The sequence below is a fragment of the Mobula birostris genome, chromosome 25 (assembly GCF_030028105.1).
Source record: "Mobula birostris isolate sMobBir1 chromosome 25, sMobBir1.hap1, whole genome shotgun sequence".
Taxonomy (NCBI): domain Eukaryota; kingdom Metazoa; phylum Chordata; class Chondrichthyes; order Myliobatiformes; family Myliobatidae; genus Mobula; species Mobula birostris.
Window position 1 is genome coordinate 5749835 of NC_092394.1, and position 20167 is coordinate 5770001.

The window sequence follows — 20167 nt, forward strand, 5'->3', positions numbered from 1 at the left end:
AAAGATGTGCTGGCATTAGAGAGCGTCCAGAGCAGGTTCTTGAGAATTATTCTGGGAAGGATATGTGGAGAGGATATGGAGAGGATGCTTCCCATAGTGGGAACAGCCTCAGAATAGAGGGACAACCATTTAGAGCAGAGATGAAGAGGAATTTCTTCACCTAGTTTGTGAATCTGTGGAACTCGTTGCCATTGATGGCTGTGGAGGCCAAGTCATTGCATTTAGAGCGAAAGTTGATAGATTCTTGATTAGTCAGGATGTCAAAGGTTATGGAGAGAAGGCAGGAGAATGGGGTTAATAAATCGGCCATGATTGAATGGTGGATCAGTGGGCTGAGTGGCCTAATTCTACTTCTCTGTCTTATCAATACATCACAGCACTATTTAATTCCTGCAGTGGACAGTGTTGTATATAATGCACTGGGTATAGAACAAATTCTGTGGTGCTAATGGCTGGAATGCCTGGAGGCAAAGAACATGGAGTATGTCTTCAGCAGATGCAAAGACAGCTGGTCCCAGGTGAATCAAACAGATGTAGTCACACCTGTGCAGCCAAAGTCTTTGAGGGAATGCTCGAGGGGATCAACACACTTCATGGCATCTGCCTGTCCTATAACTGCAGATTAGTCTGACTGATAGCAAGTGTCCGTGCAGCCTGAATCTCCTTCATTGATGTCATCACAGTTATTTCGGAAAGTACTGTAGATTTTTATATTTGTACTCCTTACATTACTTTAAATGTTCAGATTTAACCCAACATTGACCCATGTGCTGTATCTTGCTGGCAGAATTGACCATTCATTACACAATGCTAGCATCATGGTTAGCACAATGCTTTACAGTGCCACTGTCTCTACAGAGCTATTACATTCTCCCTGTGACAGCATGGTTTTTCTCTGGGTGCTCTGATTTCCTACCACATTCTAAAGATATACTGGGAATGGCTAGTGAGTTGTGGGCATGCTCAGTTGGCATGAGAAGTGCAGTGAGACTTATGAGCTACCCAGCATAATCCTCGCTGATTTGATTTAACTGTCAAACCATAAGACATAGGAGCAGAACTAGACCTTTCGGCCCATTGAGTCTGCTCCAAATCATGGTTGATTTATTATCCCTCTCAATACCTTTTCTCCTATCTTCTCCCTGTAACTTTTGGCCCCCTAACCCATTGTTAAGGTGAGCCAAGATAACCAGCGCCTATTGATCAGCTGACAACCAATCCTAGGCTGACTTTCACTGATTGGTTATTATTCTTATCAAAGTCGCAAATTTTCTTGGGTAAACCATTTAAATAGTCGTGCTTTGAGATGGACAGTTGAGTTTTGAGATTTTTGGAGTTTCATGGTTTTACTGTATAAAGGTTTATTTCGAGTTCCGGCTTTGTTCTATCTCCTAGTTTCCAGTCTCATTGGTAGTTCCAGGCAAGAGAGCACAACAAATTGACAACAAAGTCCTGTATTATATTGACATGACAGTTTCAGCAGAAGACGCGCGCATTTCTACAACAGCAGCAAGCTCAATTTGAGGCGGCCCAGCTGAAGTCAATCGAAACCTTGACAAGTAGATTATTAGTGAGTCCAAACGTCAGTGTCAAACACTGAACAGAACTCATGTGAACCTACTCTTGTGTCTTATTGCCAGCTTCCAGTTCGATGCTGCTTCGGGAATTAAGTTTGAATCATGGTTTAAATGTTACAAAGGTAAATTCCAAGTCAATTTTGCTAGTAAAGATGACTCATGGAACGCATACACTTTGCTCCAAAAATTAGATATGGATGAACATAAGCATTATTTCAACTTCGTTCTGCTGATGAACCCACCTGACTTGTCGTTTGACAGATAACAAGCATTTTTGGAAAGAAGTTGTCTCTCTTTAGTGTTCGCCACCATTGCAAAAATCATAATGCCGATAACTTCATCACATATGCTGGTGTTGTCAATCACGAATGTAACATTACTGAATCATGGTTCAAATGCATGATTTTTATTTGCGGACTTCAGGCACCTGGCGATGTAGGCATTTGCAAACGGCTCCTGGCCGCACTGGAGCACAGCCCTGATATGACTTTAGAAGCTGTCGCTCAACGATGTTAGCATTTGATCAAGTTGAAACATTATTTCAACCTGGTAAAACAGAACTGTGTTAATGCAGTTTCCAATGACGCAGGCATCATTACTCAGCAGGTCTCCAAGTGGTCAAGCACAGTTTGTTCAAATTGTGTTGTGTAGCATTACTTAAGAAACTGTCAATATAAGAAACACATTTGCAGCAAATACCAACATCATGGTCACAAAGAAGGCTTTTGCCATCCTTCACTATCTTCCAGGCCAGTGAAATGCAAGGACAAGAAATTTCAAAAGCCAACAAATTTATAAGGAATTTAATGGACAGGTTTAAGGTTGGCGTTGGACATCACCATTATCTCCAAATGGTGACCATTTGAGTCTCCACTCGTCAAATCAACTCAACACTCCCCCTGCAGTGCATCAGGTGGAACTCTTCAGCTGAATAGTGAACTGCACTGCATGGTGAAGCTGATCAAGTCAACAGTGTGTGTTAACTGTCAGACCAGCCAGATCTGAATGTCCTTGGTATTGGCTTGTGTGGAAGACACTAGCAGTGTGCCAGATGTTGTAGTGTGTGAAGGAAGAGAAGTGGGTGCAGTTAATGTTACAAGGGAGAAGGTGCTCAAAAAGCTGAAACACCTAAAAGTATGTACGTCACCAACACCAGATGAACAGCACTCTAGGTTCTGAAAGAGGTAGTGTTAAAGATTGTGATGGCATCAGAAATGATCTTCCAAGAATCATTGGACTCTGGTATGGTACCAGAGGACTGGTAAATTGCAAATGTCACTTCATGCTTTAAGAAAGGAGGAAGGCAGCAGAAAGGAAATTATAGACCAGTTAGCCTGACCTCAATGGTTGGGAAGATGTTAGAGTCAATTGTTAGGGACAAAGTGATGGAGTACTTGGCGACACAGGACAAGATAGGACAAAGTCAGTATGGTTTCCTTAAGGGAAAATCCTACCTGACGAACCTGTTGGAATTCTTTGAGGAGGTTACAAGTAGGATAGATAAAGGGGATGCAGTGGATGTTGTATATTTGGACTTCCAGAAGGCCTTTGACAAGGTGCTTACCAAGTTAAGAGCCCGTGTATTACACGGAAGTTACTAAGATGGTTAGAGCATTGGCTGATTGGAAGAAGGTAGCGAGTAGGAATTAAAAGGACCTTTGTCTGGTTGGCTGCCAGTGACTAGTGGTGTTCCTCAGGCGTCAGTGTTGGGACCATTTCTTTTCATGCTGTATATAAGTGATTTAGATGATGGAATAGATGGTTTTTTTGCCAAGTTTGCAGATGATATGAAGATTGGTGGAGGGGCAGGTAGTGTTGAGGAAACAGGTAGAAGAACTTAGACAGATTAGGAGAATGGGCAAGAAAGTGGCAAATGAAATATAATGTTGGAAAATGCATGGTCATGCACTTGGGTAGTAGAAATAAATGTGCAGACTATTTTCTAAAGGGGGAGAAAATCCAAAAATCTGAGATGCAAAGGGACTTGGGAGTCCTTGTGCAGAACATCCTGAAGGTTAACTTGCAGGTTGAGTTGGTGGTGAGGAAGGCAAATGCAATGTTAGCATTCATTTCAAGAGGTCTAGAATACAAGAGCAAGGATGTGATGCTGAGGCTTTATAAGACACTGGTGAGGCCTTACCTTGAGTATTGTGAACAGTTTTGGGCTCCTCATCTTAGAGGAGATGTACTGGCATTAGAGAGGGTCCAGAGGAGATTCACAAGGATGATTCCAGATGACAGGGTTATCATATGGGGAATTTTTGATGGCAATGGGTCTGTACTCGCTGGATGGGGGGGGGGGGGGGGTGGATCTCATTGAAACTTTTTGAATGTTGAAAGACCTAGACAGAGTAGATGTGGAAAGGTTGGTGGGAGAGTCTAGGACAAGAGGGCACAGCCTCAGGATAGAGGAGCGCCCATTCAAAACAGAGATATGGAAAAATTTCTTTTGTCAGAGGGTGGTAAATTTGTGGAATTTGTTGCCACATGCAGCTGTGGAGGCCAGGTTGTTGGGTGTTTTTAAGGCAGAGATTGATAGGTTCTTGATTGGACATGGCATCAAAAGTTATGGGGAGAAGGCTGTGAAATGGGGTTGAGGAGGAGAAAAAAAGGATCAGCCATGATTGAATGGCAGAGCACACTCGATGGACCAAATGGCCTAATTCTGCTCCTATGTCTTATGCTCTTATGGTCTTATGGTATTAATTGGATGGAGAAGCTTGATATCTGAAACATCCCTCTGGATAAGGTCTGTACGAGGACATTGGCTGTTCAAATCATGCCATTCGATGCCATACCACTATCAGTATGTGAGACCATATAATAACAACCGCAACAGCACTGTGCAGTGGTGTTTCAAGAAGGTTTAGTTTGCAGCATCAAACTGCAAGCGGAACTCTATTTTCATCCAGGTGCAATGCCAGTTTTCTGTCCCAAAAGACCAATACCATACACAGCCTTACCAATCATGGAACAAGAGCTAGGTCACCTGCAACAAGCTAGTATGATCAGAGCTATCAACTACTAATATTGGGCAGTTCAAGAAAGCCAACGGTTCAGTGGGGTTGTGCAGATTTCTCAACTGGTCTCAGTGGCTCAGGAAACACACCAGTACCCATTACTGGTACCGGCAGATCTCTTCATGGTCACTACTTTGCAAAGTTGCACTTGGCTAAAGTCCACCTCCAGGTAGAAGTGGCGGAAAATTCACAGGACTTTCTCACCATTACAACGCATAAGGGGTTATTTTCCTTCCTCCATATCCCTTTCAGGATAAAGGCAGCTCTTTTAATTTTCCAACACCTTATCAACACCATGCTGATTGTATTGACTTTGTTACCGTTTACCTTGAGGATATCATTGTGATGGGCATGGTTCAGACAGAACTATGTCAACACCTAGACCAAGTTTTGAGCAAACTACAAAACTTCTGATTGCAACTTCAGGCGGATTAATGCAGCCTCCAGATGTCTTCAATCAAGTATCTGGGATTCATCATGGATGAGCATGGTCATCACCATATCTCAAAAACATCACTGTTATCATAAAGATGTGTCCACCATCAGATGTCAGCACTTTACGATAATTTTTGGACATGAAGAGACATTACTCAGCATTTCTCACAGCAATGCGCCAGCTGAGGGAGCCACCCAGTGCCCTGCTCATCAAGGGTGCTACATGGAAATGGTCCAAACAGCGCCAAGAGGATTTTGATGTCATCCACCCTTCTCTTGATGCATTTCAACCCATAGTTGCCAATGGTCATCGTAACAGATGTGTCAACTATGAGGTGGGAGCTGACATATCCCTTATCTTCCTCGATGGTTCTGAAAAAGCTGTTGTGCATGCAATCAGTTCACTGACAGTAGCAGAAAGGAACTGTGGACAAATTGAGAAGGAAGCCTTGGGAATCATCTTTGCTGTGAAGAAATTCCACAAGATGCATTTTCACAGATACTTCACTCTCCTTACCAATCTCAAGTCACTGTTGTCCATCTTCTAAGAAAGGCATCCTGGTATATACAGCTCGATATTATTAGCCTACAATTTTGAAATCAAGTATACATCAACCAGGAACTTGGTCAGGAAGATGCCCTCTCCAGACTAATGAATCAGCAGGTTACTGAAAATGAAGACACGGCTGTGGCTCTAATTTCAATTGATTGCAAAGTCCACCTGGTTTTATGGAATGCTGCTGAAGGTCTTCGGTCACAGTCAATGGGATCAGAGAAGAAACGGCTGGAGATCCCCTTCTTCAGTGTACCTCCAGACACCTCGTTGACGGATGGCCAGTCAAAGTTGAGGAAGATGTACTCTTCTACCAACATCATATATTGTTCTCAACTGTGGATTCCTGTCTAATGTATGGAGAGAGAATAGTGACTCCAGGAACACTTTAACCAGTACTGAAACAATTCCACCATAGACACTTGGGCATCAATCAAATAAAAACCCTAGCAACAAAAATATCACATCCGTATGCAAGCAGTGCTCTATAGCAGCAAAGAATCCAAATAAGAACAATCCACAACTCTGGCCTCAGACTATCAGACCTTGGAGTTGAGTCTGATACTGACTTTGCTGGCCCAATTAATGGGTGCACCTAGCTTGTCCTGGCTGATGCCTTTTCCAAATGGCCAGAAGTATTATCTTTGAAGCCAACAACGACAGAGGTTAACATTCAACAGCAGCTGCAGATCTTAAGCTGCTTTGGGATGCCAGAAATAGTGCTATTTCTGGCAACAGCACTCAATTCAGTTTGCAGCAGTATGCTGCATACTGCCAGAACAATGGAATTATTCACAGCTACTCACCTCCATATTATCCACAGTCTTAACAGCCAAGCAGAGAGGTTTGTAGATACCTTCAAACGATCGCTTATGAAATCAAGAGGGAACGGAGCATCGTACAAAGCTCGCAGCCTGTTTCTGCTGACATATTGAATTACAGCACATCCAGGCCTCCATGGGAAGTCTCCAGCTGAAGTACTTTTGGGAAGAAAACTGCGCACAGTGTTGGATGCAATGCTACCACCTCGTCGAACATCTGAGACAGCCGATGGTCAGGGGCACAAAGGCAGGCACACAGACCTCGGTCAATAGGTGAAGTCATTCAAACCCAGCCCGGCATTGTGGGCTAGACAGTATCACAAGGGGCAAAACCTCTGGGTACCAGGTCAGATTGTCAAAAAATGAATGGGGAAAGTGCTGTACAAAGTTATTATAGACAGACATCGCTGGTGCTGCCACATCAACCAGTTGCAGCAATGTACTCCTGAAGGCACGTGCTCATCAGGCAAATCACCAAACACAGAGTTAGACCTTCATCTCCTCCTAGAAAGGTTTGTTTTTACCAGAACTGAACCAATCACCAGTACCAGCACAGCCACAATCAACATTGTGACGAGAAAGTGAAGGCCTGCAACCACTAAAAGGATCACCAGTTGTTCCAATTCAAATCAACACTTGGTTCAAATCATACAAGTAATCATCTTCAAGAGGGAAGTGTTATGACTAGCCAAAACAACAAAAACCAGTTGTCAACTGAAAACAAATCCCGGAATGACTTTCACCGGTTGGGCATTGTTCCTATCTATGTCTCAAATGTGCTTGGGTGAACCATTGAAATAGTAGTGCTTTGGGATGTATCGCTGAGTTTCAAGATTATTGGAGTTGCGTGATTTTACTAAATAAAGGTTTTTTTTTAGAGCTCCAGCTTTGTTCTAGTTCCTGGCTTTGGGTCTCATCAGTAGGTATAGCCGAGTGAACACAATACTCATGAAGAACTTATCAACCTCCACCTTAAATATACCCAGTGACTTGGCCTCCACAGCCATCTGTGGCAATGAATTCCACAGATTAATCACCCTCTAGCTCAAGAAATTCCTCCTCCTCTCTGTTCTAAAGGGACGTACTTGTATTCTATGATTTGATGTCGCAGTGATTTGATTGTAGGTATTTCATTATAGGTTTTTATGTACGCATGACAAATAAAGCTAATGTAATCTTTGAATTGAATGCTGATATAGTCCTTAGAAAAAAATGCAAGAGGTTATGTGCCACGGTATTGTGGAGGAAGATATGATTAGATTACAGAGCATGAGGAAAAGTAGACCAGCCGCCTGATGACAATTGAGGTCGTCACTACGATTGGAGAAATGATGGAATCCTTGGAGCTAGAAGGGAGATGTTTTTGAGATTTTTTAGAACTGAAGGAGGAGGTCTTGACAGAATTATTGACCAGCAAGTATGGCTTTATAATTCAATGAACAATCAGATAAACGAGCAAGATTTGTTTTGGAATTTGATCTATATACCAAAAAAGCCCAAATAATGGAAGTCATCTGCTTTTGCTCTTACTGAGTTATGCACTCCAAAGTAAAAAAAAATGTAATATGAAAAAAAGGCATGTGATAATAGTTTAAATTTGAAATTTGACCCGAAGTAGCTTTTAAGACTCACTTTTACTAGCTTGTTTTCAAACCATTTGGGAAAAGGTATCCATGGTTCTTTAAAACATATGAAAAGGTCAAAATAAATATTCTAATGCATGTAAAGAAACTCGCCCATAGACAAATCAATCATCAATTGTAAAACTGGAAATTCAGGCAGAAAAATTTAAATATGATACAATCAGCTATGACAGAAAAATGCTGATTCAATCATAATGATAGAAATGAGCTGCAAATGTCTCTGGGATGAATCTGAGTCAGTTTTAATATCACTAGCGTATGTCATGAAGTTTGCTGTTTTGTGGTAGCAGTACTCTGCAAGACACAGTTTTTAAAAAAAACTATAAACTAAATTAGTATGTATATATATTGTATAGTGCAAAAAGAGAAATGAAAAAGTAGTGAGGTAAGGTGGTGTCCTAGGGTTCATTGTCCATTTGGAAATCTGATAGCAGACGGGAAGAAGCTGTTCCTGAAATGTTGAGTGCATGCTTTCTGGTCCTGTATCTCCTCCTTGATGGTGGCATTGAGAAAACAGCATATCCTGGGTGATGGGGGCCCTTAATAATGAATGCCAACTTTTTGAGGCATTGCCTTTTGAAGATGTCCTTGATGATGGGGAGGCCATGATGGCGCTGGCTGAGATCACAACTTCCTGCAGCTTTTTTGGATCCGGTGTAGTGGTCCCTTCCTACCAGACAGTGATACAACCATTTAGAATGCTGTCTACAGTACATCCGAGTTTCCAAGAAAATTTGGTACTGGCAGATTATTTACCAGTAATGGTAGTGCTGTTATTAACATTCCAGTGACTATATAATCAGCCTTGGTGGGTTATAATTCAGTAAACCATGCTGGGTGACTAAACAGAGTGGCACTTGATTTTGATGGAAAGGGAAGCTCTTGACTAATTAATTATCAAAGGAGAAAGATAAATTAATCTGAAACAATTGCACTTTTTTAGAGCCCTGCCTTTTGGTCTGACTGTGTACTTTGCCCAGTAACTATCTAACATCACAGGCTGCTTAGCAGATACAGAGCTTTATTAAGCTCAATGATTTAACTTCCTCACCGTTGGATTTGAAAATTGTTTGTTACTTTTTAATTTAATTCCTCTGTGGTATTATTTTAGAGGGTCTGCCCTAGACCCAGCACTTACAGTGCGGCTAAAAAGTTTGTGAACCATGAAGAATTTTCTCTACTTCTGCATAAGTATCACCTACAATGTGATCAGGTCTTCACGTAAGTCCCAAAACTAGATAAAGAAAACCCAATTAAATAAATAACACAGAATACATTATACATTTATTTATTTACTGAGAATAAAATCCAATATTACATGTACTTGTTGGAAAAAGTATGTGAAGCTTTGCTTTCAGTAACTGGTGTGACCCCCTTGTACAGCAATAACTTCAACCAGACGTTTCCGGGAACTGTTAATCAGTCCTGCACATCGGCTTGGGGGAGTTTTAGGCCATTCCTCCTTACAAAACTGCTTCAGCTCCGTGATGTTGGTGGGCTTCCTTAAGGTTCTTCCACAACATTTCTATAGGATTAAGGTCAGGACTTTCCAAAACATGAATTTTCCAATTTTTAAATGATATCGTTGATTTACTCTTGTATTTCAGATCATTGTCTTGTTGCATTATCCAACTTCTATTAAGCTTCAGCTGATGGACTGCTACTCCTGTAAAATGTCTTGATACAATTTTGAATTCATTGTTCCCTCAATGATTGCAAGCTGTCCAGCCCCTGAGACAGCAAAGCAACCCCAAACTATGATGCTCCTTCACAGTTGGAATGAGGTGTTGGTATTAGTGTGCATTGCCTTTTCCCTCTAAATACAGCAATGTGCGTTTCGGCCAAAAGGTTCAACTTTTGTCTCATCCGTCTGGAGAACTTTGTCCCAGAAGTGTTGTAGAACATCCAGGTGGTCTTTTGCAAACTTGAGACATGCAGCATTGTTTTTTTTTTCTGGAGAGCAATGGTTTCCTCCTTGGGGTCTTTCCACAAACACCATTCTTGTTCAGTATTTTTCTTATAGTGGGCACTTGAACAGAGACTTTAGCAAGTTCTAGAGATTTCTTCAGATCTTTTGCTGTTACCCTTGGGTTCTGTTTCACCTCCTTCAGCACTGCACGTTGTGCTCTTTGCAGGATGTCCACTCCTAGGGAGAGCAGCAAGAGTACTGAGTTTCCTCCATTTGTAGACAATTTTATTTACTGTGGTCTGATGAACACTCAGGTCTTTAGAAATGCTTTTGTAGCCTTTTCCAGCTTCATGCATCTCTACAATTCTTCTCCTTTCTAAGGTCCTCTGAAAGTTGTTTTGATCGAGGCATGGTGTAAATAAAGAGATCTTTCTTAAGAAGAGCAGGCTCTGTCAGTAACCTGACTTTGTATTTCTTTTTTATAGGGCAGGGCACCTCCCCAACCCACACCTCCAATCTCATTTCATTGATTGGAATACCTGACTCCAAATAGCTTTTGTAGAAGGCATTACCCCAGAGGTTCAAATGCTTCTTCCAACAAATACATGTGATCATTTTTCTCAATTAATAAATGAACAAGTATCACACACAAAATACTGGAGGAACTCAAAAGGCCAGGCAGCATCTAAGAAAAGAGTACAGTGGATGTTTCAGGCCGAAACCCTTCAGCAGGATTTCAGCCTGAAATGTTGACTGTACTCTTTTCCATAGATGCCGCCTGGCCTTGTGAGTTCCTTCAGCATTTTGTGTGTGTTGCTCAGATTTCCAGCAACTGCAGACTTTCTCTGGTTTGCAAATGAACAAGTATAATGTCTTTTGTAACACACATAAAAGTTGCTGGTGAACGCAGCAGGCCAGGCAGCATCTCTAGGAAGAGGTACAATCGACGTTTCAGGCCGAGACCCTTCGTCAGGACTAACTGAAGGAAGAGCGAGTAAGGGATTTGAAAGTAGGAGGGGGAGGGGGAGATCCAAAATGATAGGAGAAGACAGGAGGGGGAGGGATGGAGCCAAGAGCTGGACAGGTGATAGGCAAAAGGGATACGAGAGGATCATGGGACAGGAGGTCCGGGAAGAAAGACGGGGGGGTGGGGAGACCCAGAGGATGGGCAAGGGGTATAGTCAGAGGGACAGAGGGAGAAAAAGGAGAGTGAGAGAAAGAATGTGTGTATAAAAATAAGTAACAGATGGGGTACGAGGGGGAGGTGGGGCATTGGCGGAAGTTAGAGAAGTCGATGTTCATGCCATCAGGTTGGAGGCTACCCAGACGGAATATAAGGTGTTGTTCATCCAACCTGAGTGTGGCTTCATCTTTACAGTAGAGGAGGCCGTGGATAGACATGTCAGAATGGGAATGGGATGTGGAATTAAAATGTGTGGCCACTGGGAGATCCTGCTTTCTCTGGCGGACAGAGCGTAGATGTTCAGCAAAGCGGTCTCCCAGTCTGCGTCGGGTCTCGCCAATATATAAAAGGCCACATCGGGAGCACCGGACGCAGTATTTTTTTTTGTGTTTTATTTAATTGGGTTCTCTTTATCTAGTTTCAGGACTTACGTGAAGATCTGATCACATTTTAGGTCATATTTATGCAGAAATAGAGAAAACTCTACAGGATTCACAAACTTCCTAACACCACCGTGTCATTACGAAGAAAGCACAACAGCGTCTCTACTTCCTTAGGAGTTTGCAAAGATTCAACATTACATCTAAAACTTTGACAAGCTTCTGTAGATGTGTAGTAGAGAGTATATTGACTGGCTGCATCATAGCCTGGTATGGAAACCCTAATGCCCTTGAACAGAAAATCCTACAAAATGTAGTAGATAGGGCGCAGTCCATCACGGCTAAAGCCCTCCCCACCATTGAACACATCTACATGAGATATTGTCGCAGGAAAGCAGCATCTATAATCTGAGACACCTACCACCACATGCTATCTTCTTGCTGCTGCCACCAGCAAGAAGGTACACAAGCCTTAGGACTCATATCACCAAGTTCAGGAACAGTTATTACCCCTCAGACATCAGGCTCTTGAACTAAAGGAGATAACTTCACTCAACTTCATTTGTCCCATCATTGAAATGTTACCACAACCTGTGAACTCACTTTCAAGGACTCTTCATCTCATGTTCTTGATATTTATTGCTTATTTTGGCGTCCTGCTTGTCCCTGTGCCAAAGACGCCGCGCCCCAGCGGCCTCAATGACTACAGAACGGTGGCATTGACCTCCCACATCATGAAGACCCTGGAGAAACTTGTTCTGGAGCTGCTCCAGCCTATGGTCAGGTGACACTTAGATCCCCTCCAGTTCGCCTACCAGCCCCGACTAGGTGTTGAGGATGCCTTCGTCTACCTGCTGAACTGTGTCTACGCCCACCTGGACAAGCCAGTGGGCACTGTGAGGGTCATGTTTTTTGACTTCTCCAGTGCGTTCAACACCATCCGCCCTGCTCTGCTGGGGGAGAAGCTGACAGCGATGCAGGTGGATGCTTTCCTGCTGTCATGGATTCTTGATTACCTGACTGGCAGACCACAGTACGTGTGCTTGCAACACTGTGTGTCCGACAGAGTGATCAGCAGCACTGGGGCTCCACAGGGGACTGTCTTGTCTCCCTTTCTCTTCACCATTTACACCTCGGACTTCAACTACTGCACAGAGTCTTGTCATCTTCAGAAGTTTTCTGATGACTCTGCCATAGTTGGATGCATCAGCAAGGGAGATGAGGCTGAGTACAGGGCTACAGTAGGAAACTTTGTCACATGGTGTGAGCAGAATTATCTGCAGCTTAATGTGGAAAAGACTAAGGAGTTGGTGGTAGACCTGAGGAGAGCTAAGATACCGGTGACCCCTGTTTCCATCCAGGGGGTCAGTGTGGACATGGTGGAAGATTACAAATACCTGGGGATACGAATTGACAATAAACTGGACTGGTCAAAGAACACTAAGGCTGTCTACAAGAAGGGTTAGAGCCGTCTCTATTTCCTGCGGAGACTGAGGTTCTTTAACATCTGTCGGATGATGCTGAGGACGTTCTACGAGTCTGTGGTGGCCAGTGCAATCATGTTTGCTGTTGTGTGCTGGGGCAGCAGGCTGAGGTTAGCAGACACCAACAGAATCAACAAACTCATTCGTAAGGCCAGTGATGTTGTGGGGATGGAACTGGACTCTCTGACGGTGGTGTCTGAAAAGAGGATGCTGTCTAAGTTGCATGCCATCTTGGACAATGTCTCCCATCCACTACATAATGTACTGGTTGGGCACAGGAGTACATTCAGCCAGAGACTCATTCCACCGAGATGCAACACAGAGCGTCATAGGAAGTCATTCCTGCCTGTGGCCATCAAACTTTACAACTCCTCCCTTGGAGGGTCAGACACCCTGAGCCAATAGGCTGGTCCTGGACTTATTTACTGGCATAGTTTACATATTACTATTTAACTATTTATTGTTTTATTACTATTTATTATTTATGGTGCAACTGTAACGAAAACCAATTTCCCCCGAGATCAATAAAGTATGACTATGACTATGACTATTTATTTTTTATTATTATTATTTCTTTCTTTTTATATTTGCACAATTTGTTGTCTTTACACACTAGTTGAATGCCCAAGTTGGCACAGACTTTCATTAATTCTATTATAGTTATTATTCTATTGTGTATTTACTGTGAATGTCCACAAGAAAATGAATCTCAAGGTTGTAAATGGTGACATATATATATGTACTTTGATAATAAATCTACTTTGAACTCTGAAGTAGAAAATAATATCCAGGGCATATTGCACATTGGTAATCAAAAGGAAGGCTTTAACTATAGTGATAAGATGCAATAGTAAAGTTTGAGTTGTTTATAATCCAAGATTCACGGTCTGCTTGGGAATCGGTTGAGTGTGGTTTCCAGGTTATGATGTACACTACAGGGTGATGTTATTTGATTATGCTTTTCATTTTTGAACCAAAAGCTGGTACCTTATTGCAGTTTCTAAATTCAATTTAACTTTGAGTATACTATACTGACTTCCGATTGTTGGAGGCAATTACATACAGACCAGCTCTCAGATAGCCTAGATTCAGAAATGGAACTTATTTACAAAATCAGTTTGAATAATTTCCTGTAACTCAATCTTCACCAATGCAGTGACCAACATTCCTCCACTGATTTGATTGATCTCTTGCCAATGAAATAGGCAAGGTCCTGGGTAAATTCTATCATTTCCTGATCTATGGTCACGGGTTGTAGTCCTAAAAGCTAAGTTTGTCTCCAATCCACTTCATAGAAGTTGATCATAGTGTGTAATGTCTTGGAGAATCAGTATCCAGAAGCTTTTGGACACTTTGTCATATTCAAGTGAAAATCCAACAGAGAAAAACGGTTAAATTCAGAAGATATTTTAACCTGTATTAAAAGAAAGAAAACCATAAAGGAGCAGCATTTTATAAAAGTTTCATGTATAAACTAAACTCAGGCAATCTGAACAAACAAAATTAGACATAGGTTAACCTTTTCTGGGTGTAATGTAGATGAAGTGCTTCCAAAAGAGGTCTTTGGTGATAGCAGGCTGTAGATTTCATCTCTGCATAAATTGGTGAATACTGAAGTATAGTACAAAGTAACAGCTTCCCCCAACCAACCTTGCTGCAGCCTTTCTAAAATCTAGAAAGTTGTGATGAGTGACTCGTTATATAAGAGTTTAATAAAATTAAAGAGTTTAATACAACAATGAATTCAAATATATTTCACATAACAGTGATGCAGATAATCTGTGGTAGAAATATGTTCATATGAATTGGTATTGAAATTGGTTTATTATTATCACATGTATCAAGATACAGTGAAAAGCCTGTCTTGCATACTGTTCATCTATGTGGGCACCAGACTCTGCGGGCTGCTCCCAGCACATCCTTTGGTGTGTGGGTTGTTAACACAAATGACAAATTTCACTATATGTTTTGATGTACATGTGATAAGTATATCTGAATCAGTACGTTGAAGTAGAACAGGGTAAAGCAATAACAATGCAGAATGAAGTTTAACAGCTACAGAGAAAATACAGTGCAGGTAAATAATGAGTTGCAGGATTGTAACAAGGTAGGTTGTGAAGTCAGGAGTCCATTTTATCGTACAAGAGATCCATGCAAGAGTCTGATAAACGTGGGGATAGAAGCTCTCCTTGAGCCTGGTGGGACGTGCTTTCAAGCTTTTGTATCTTCTGCTAGATGGGAGATGGGAGAAGAGAGAATGTCTGGTGTGGGTGGGGTCTTTGATTATGTTGGCTGCTTTACTGAAGCAGCAAGAAGTGTAGACAGAGTCCATAGAGGGGAGCCTGGTTTCTATAATATGCTGTACTGTGTCCACAACTCTCTGAAGTTCCTTGCAATCACATACAGAGCAGTTGCCACACTAAGATGTTACGCATCCAGATATAATGCCTTCTATGGTGCATTGATGAAAATTGGTAAGGGTCACTCTTTCAATCCACCAAGCAAATAGTGGTAATATTTTGGGACAATTTTAGTTACGGTGGAAATGGGGGAAAAGAACTAATAAAACTAACTGATTGAACCCTGTGGCCCCTTGTTAATGAATAATGAATAAAAGATGACTGGTGGCATTTAGAGAACTGTCCCAACATCTTGTCCATTTTTGGATTGAAGATATGCAAGCTAGCTTGGTGTAGAAGACAAAAGTGGTAGAAATCAAAATGTCAAATGGAACAAATCTAGGTTTATAGTGCACACAACAATAAATTGTGTTCCATAAATATCACATTTGTATACAGGAGACTGGCTCCATTTGTGCAGTCACTCCACTTATCTGAGACACATGGTAAATAAACAGAAACTTTTCCATCATCAAAACAGACTGCCTGCTTCACTCTGTAAACACTGACTTCTCCAGCAGCAGCCACTCTCAGACACTCGCTGTCATGCAATGTACCTAGTGCAGAGTCCAAGACCTCGTGTCTACCCCACACTGTTCATTTTTTAAAATCGATGAAATAATTTTTTAATGAACTATGAGAAAATGCTGGAAATACTAAACAAATCTATGAGCATTTGAAAATGGAAAAGGTTCTTGACCACTTTAGGTGATTTTTGTCATCATTCGCAGGAAAGAAGGTTGAGTGTAAACATTAACTGATTGAATCTGAATGGAGTTAAACTGCTGTGGTGTATCTTTGCAGAAATGGGGTGTATAAACTGTGACCACTATGTATCAGATGAAGAGAACCTACTCAATCACTTAGTCAGGAATCCTATTAAATTTGATGACATATTTCCAAGTGTGCCAGTCTGTTGGCCAAAGAAAAACTGCATTTCCGGCATTTTCACTTTTTAAGTTTTTTTAGTATTTACATTTTCTTTCCCTAACTGTTGGTGCCCAATGAAATGAAAGTGCTTATTTCAAATTGGACCTTTTTGAGGCGTGTTTTCTTTTAATTGATGGATTAATCTATATTTGTATCTTTCTCCCCCTCACTGAAGACCTTACCTGTTTGGGGCAGGATGTTTTTCACTAAGAGCTCCATGGTGAGTTCCCAGAAATAATCCTGGCATGCCTGCACTGCGTCCTTTGTACAGCATTGCTTTGAGTTAATGAAGTCAGTGTATTCTCCCTCCCAATTAGTTCCCCCCCCCCACCCTTGTGTGCAGTACTTGCATGGGCTGCTCTGTAGATACAGGCACCAAAGAACCAGAAAGAGCTGGAGTTGTGATTGAAGAGTAATGCAAAATTGGAACAGAATGTGCAAATTACAAGAGGATTCACATGAAAATGCAACAGAAGGTTCAAGCAGTCCCTTTTGATTTGCTTAATCTGGAAGTGGCCATTTTGTAGTGTTTTTGATGTATTAAAGCACACTTAATCCTGAGCTATGCAGCTGTGTAGACTCGTATCAAGTTGCCAAAGTTCCAACATCAAGTATAAAGTTGTCTGGGATCTTAATCCCAATATTTAACATATTTTTCCTAAACTTTCCCATTATCTCTCCCACTTAATTCAAGAAGCACACATTATTCTGTATAATACCTGGGAGGCTCAGGATGCTGGCTCCAGACTTCCTCTGTTAATTAATCCATTCACTATATACAGCCATTCTTTCTAAGTTACACAGTTATTAAAGGGAATTTCCTTGTTTCCCAGGTTTGATGCAGGGTAAGGGTCCTATTTATGTAACCCTTTCAACATTCTCAGGGCATGAGTTACATAAAGTAGTCCAGCAAACATTCAAATGGAGGTAAATCACAAGGCAGAACAAATTTGCCTCTAAATGGTCCCAGCAACTTCTCCTGTCATGAAGGAACTTCATCTTTGATCAACCTTTAAATGCACGTCACAGCAGCAACAGTATGTTGTTCTTGAGATCACTGCCACTCTGTGACACAGTCCACATGAGGACAAGAACTAATTTTTGCCGTGGTGGTTCTTCAAAACATGTGGTTACCATAAGTGTCATTTGATGTCAGCGAATTATGCAGGTTATGTGACCCTAAATGGCATCTTAAAAATGAACAAGTCTTTGCCAATATTCGCAAGATATAATGTTGTCTATCACAAATGTAGTCAATATATATTACTGTCAAGCCCAAACAGTAGAACTAGATGTATTATATCCCTTATTTTCTCCAAATTATGCTTACTTTGCATCAAGTCCTGGTCATGTCAAAAACCTGAGTCATTTCTCCAGTTTGAGGTCAGTCTATCTCCATTTGACCGGCAAGGGATGAACTGTGACTCAATAAAGGAGCCTGTTCCACCACTGGTGCAGGACAGATCCACCAGAATTGTCAGCATTACAGGCAGGAGGCACTGGCTTTTGGAATCCTCATCATTGTTTCCATAACCCATGAAGATGAATGGCTTTAGTTCACAATTAGGCATGGAAACCTCATTACTTGTGATTTACCATTCTCCCATAACTGTTGAACAAGTAAACTCCATGCTGTATAACACTTGGGAAAAACCACTGGAAATAGTAAAGAACTTAAATGTTCTCTGGGTGAAATTTTGCTGCTAGACTGAGTCTGTGGCAAGTAGTATGTGAACCAACGTGAAATATAATTTTACTTGACCTCACCCTCGCCAATCTACCTGTGGTAGAAGCATTCTTACATGACAGCTATGTTTGAAGAGACCACCACACAATTCTTGGACTGTCACTCTCCTGTCACATCTTGTGCCATTATAAATGTGCTAAATGAGAAAAACTCAGAACAAATCTGACTGAACATCCATAGATCACTGTGGTTTGTCAGCAGTAGCATGAATGTACAATCTGTAAACAAATAGCCTTGAATATCCCTCACTCTACCATTGCTCTCAGACCGGGGGACCAGCCTTGTTTCAGGGAGGAATACAGATAGGCGTGCTAGGGGTATAATCAAAGTGATAGATGCTGTTAAGGCAATGCTATCAAGCAGCACACATTTGGAAGTGAAGAGGAGCCGTCCTAGTGAAACCTCAAGAGAAGACTAAGGCATGACCAACCCAGCTAAGTGATCTCACAACACACAGATCAGATCAAGGCATTGCAGTCTATGTATCGAATAATGAATGGTGGTGGACAATAGAACAGCAAATGGGAGGAGAAGAACATGACCAGAATATGTCCAAGAACACTATCCACAACAATGGTGGAGCCTGGTTGCGGGATGTTGAACAAAAAGCTGAAACATATATCACAATATCATCTGTCATCTTGGTAGAAAATTGCCCAGCTATGTCATAAAAAGCATGGCAAATCCAGTCTGGCTGATTACTGACTAGTAGTGCTACTCTCATTCATCAGCAAAGTGATAGATGCTGTTAAGGCAATGCTATCAAGCAGCACACATTTGCAGATAACTTACTATTGTTATTAGCTCAACGTGCCTGCTGTAGGCAATTGTGGCTAACTTCTAACTGGATTGAATTGGTATTCTAATTTCTGACCCCACAATCTCCTTTCCAGCAGACAAGTCCTCTCTTGGGATCAGCTCACCCAAAAATTCAGCCAGTTCCTTGCCTCCCAAACAAGATTGTAGTCTTCACTGATGTTGAATTTCCCCCAGCTACTGACTGAGAAGATGGTCCTCTGCTCATTATGTGTGATGTAATGTGCAAGGACTTTTGTTTCAGCTACACTGTAAAGGTGAACAACAGTTCAGACAAACTGTAGATGATAAACTGACCTGCAAAACACAAAGATGATCAGGGAGCAAGGTGTTTGCATTCCAGTGCATAGTGACTTGTATGATATTTGACTCACTTTCTCATCACGCACTGAGTTAAATGATGTGGCTTCAGATCTGCTTTAAGAATTGAACACTTAATCTAAGGAATGAAGAGACTCAGTCCTAAACGTAGGCTCTTTATTCCTTTCCATAGTTGCTGCCTGACTTGCTGAGTTCCTCCAGCATTTTGTATATGTTACTTAATCTAAGGTGCAAAGCTTGTGCATTTTTAAAAGAGTGCTGCATTTTCAGAATTGTGTTCTGACGTGGATAGCTTACTCACCGATGCTCAGTTTAGATTTCACCACGATCATCTGACTCCAGATTCTTTCACAGCCATGGATCAAAGGGCTGAATTCCAGAACTGAGGTAACAGTGATTGCTCTTGAGGAAAAGGTTATATTTGAGTGCAGCCTCAGGGAGCCCTGGTGAAACTGAAGACAATGTGTGCTAAAGGGTGGGCTCTGTGCCATTCCACCGACTGGAGTCTTTCGCTCAAAATAACAAGTGGTTGCGATTGTCAGAGCTTCAGGAGTTCCTCAAGACAGTGATCTAGACCCAACCATCTTCATCTGCATCACCAATGACATTCCTTTTGTCATAAGTGGAGATGTGCAGCTATCAGTAACTGACGTTTGATTCCATTTGCAACTCGTCAGTAAAAGAAGTTCCTCACACCTATAGGCGGCAAGGCCCAGACAATATTTAGTCATGAGCTAAATAACCCTTACTCCACAGAAGTGCCAGGCAACTGCAATTCCAAAATAGAGAAATTCTTATCACCTCTCCTTGATATTTAAAAATACTACTGTTCCAGATCTCCCACCTTCAATGTCCAGGGGGTTACCATTAGTTAAACTGGACCTAATTAACTGAAAAGGAAAGAACATGGAACATAGAAGAGTACAGTACAGCAACGGGCCCTTCAGCC

At 41.7% G+C, this 20167-nt stretch overlaps 1 protein-coding gene across 3 annotated transcripts in view; it reads left to right on the forward strand.

Moving 5' to 3' along the window:
- Positions 1-20167, forward strand: part of bcas3 (BCAS3 microtubule associated cell migration factor) — a 975956-nt gene that overhangs the window by 466769 nt on the left and 489020 nt on the right. For 2 of the 3 annotated variants that reach the window (XM_072243678.1, XM_072243679.1), the window contains exon 17: positions 16510-16554. The exons of the other annotated variant lie outside the window; for it this stretch is intronic. In XM_072243678.1, the coding sequence (XP_072099779.1) occupies positions 16510-16554 (45 nt within the window). The remainder of the gene's footprint in view (positions 1-16509; positions 16555-20167) is intronic. 3 annotated transcript variants of the gene reach the window in all.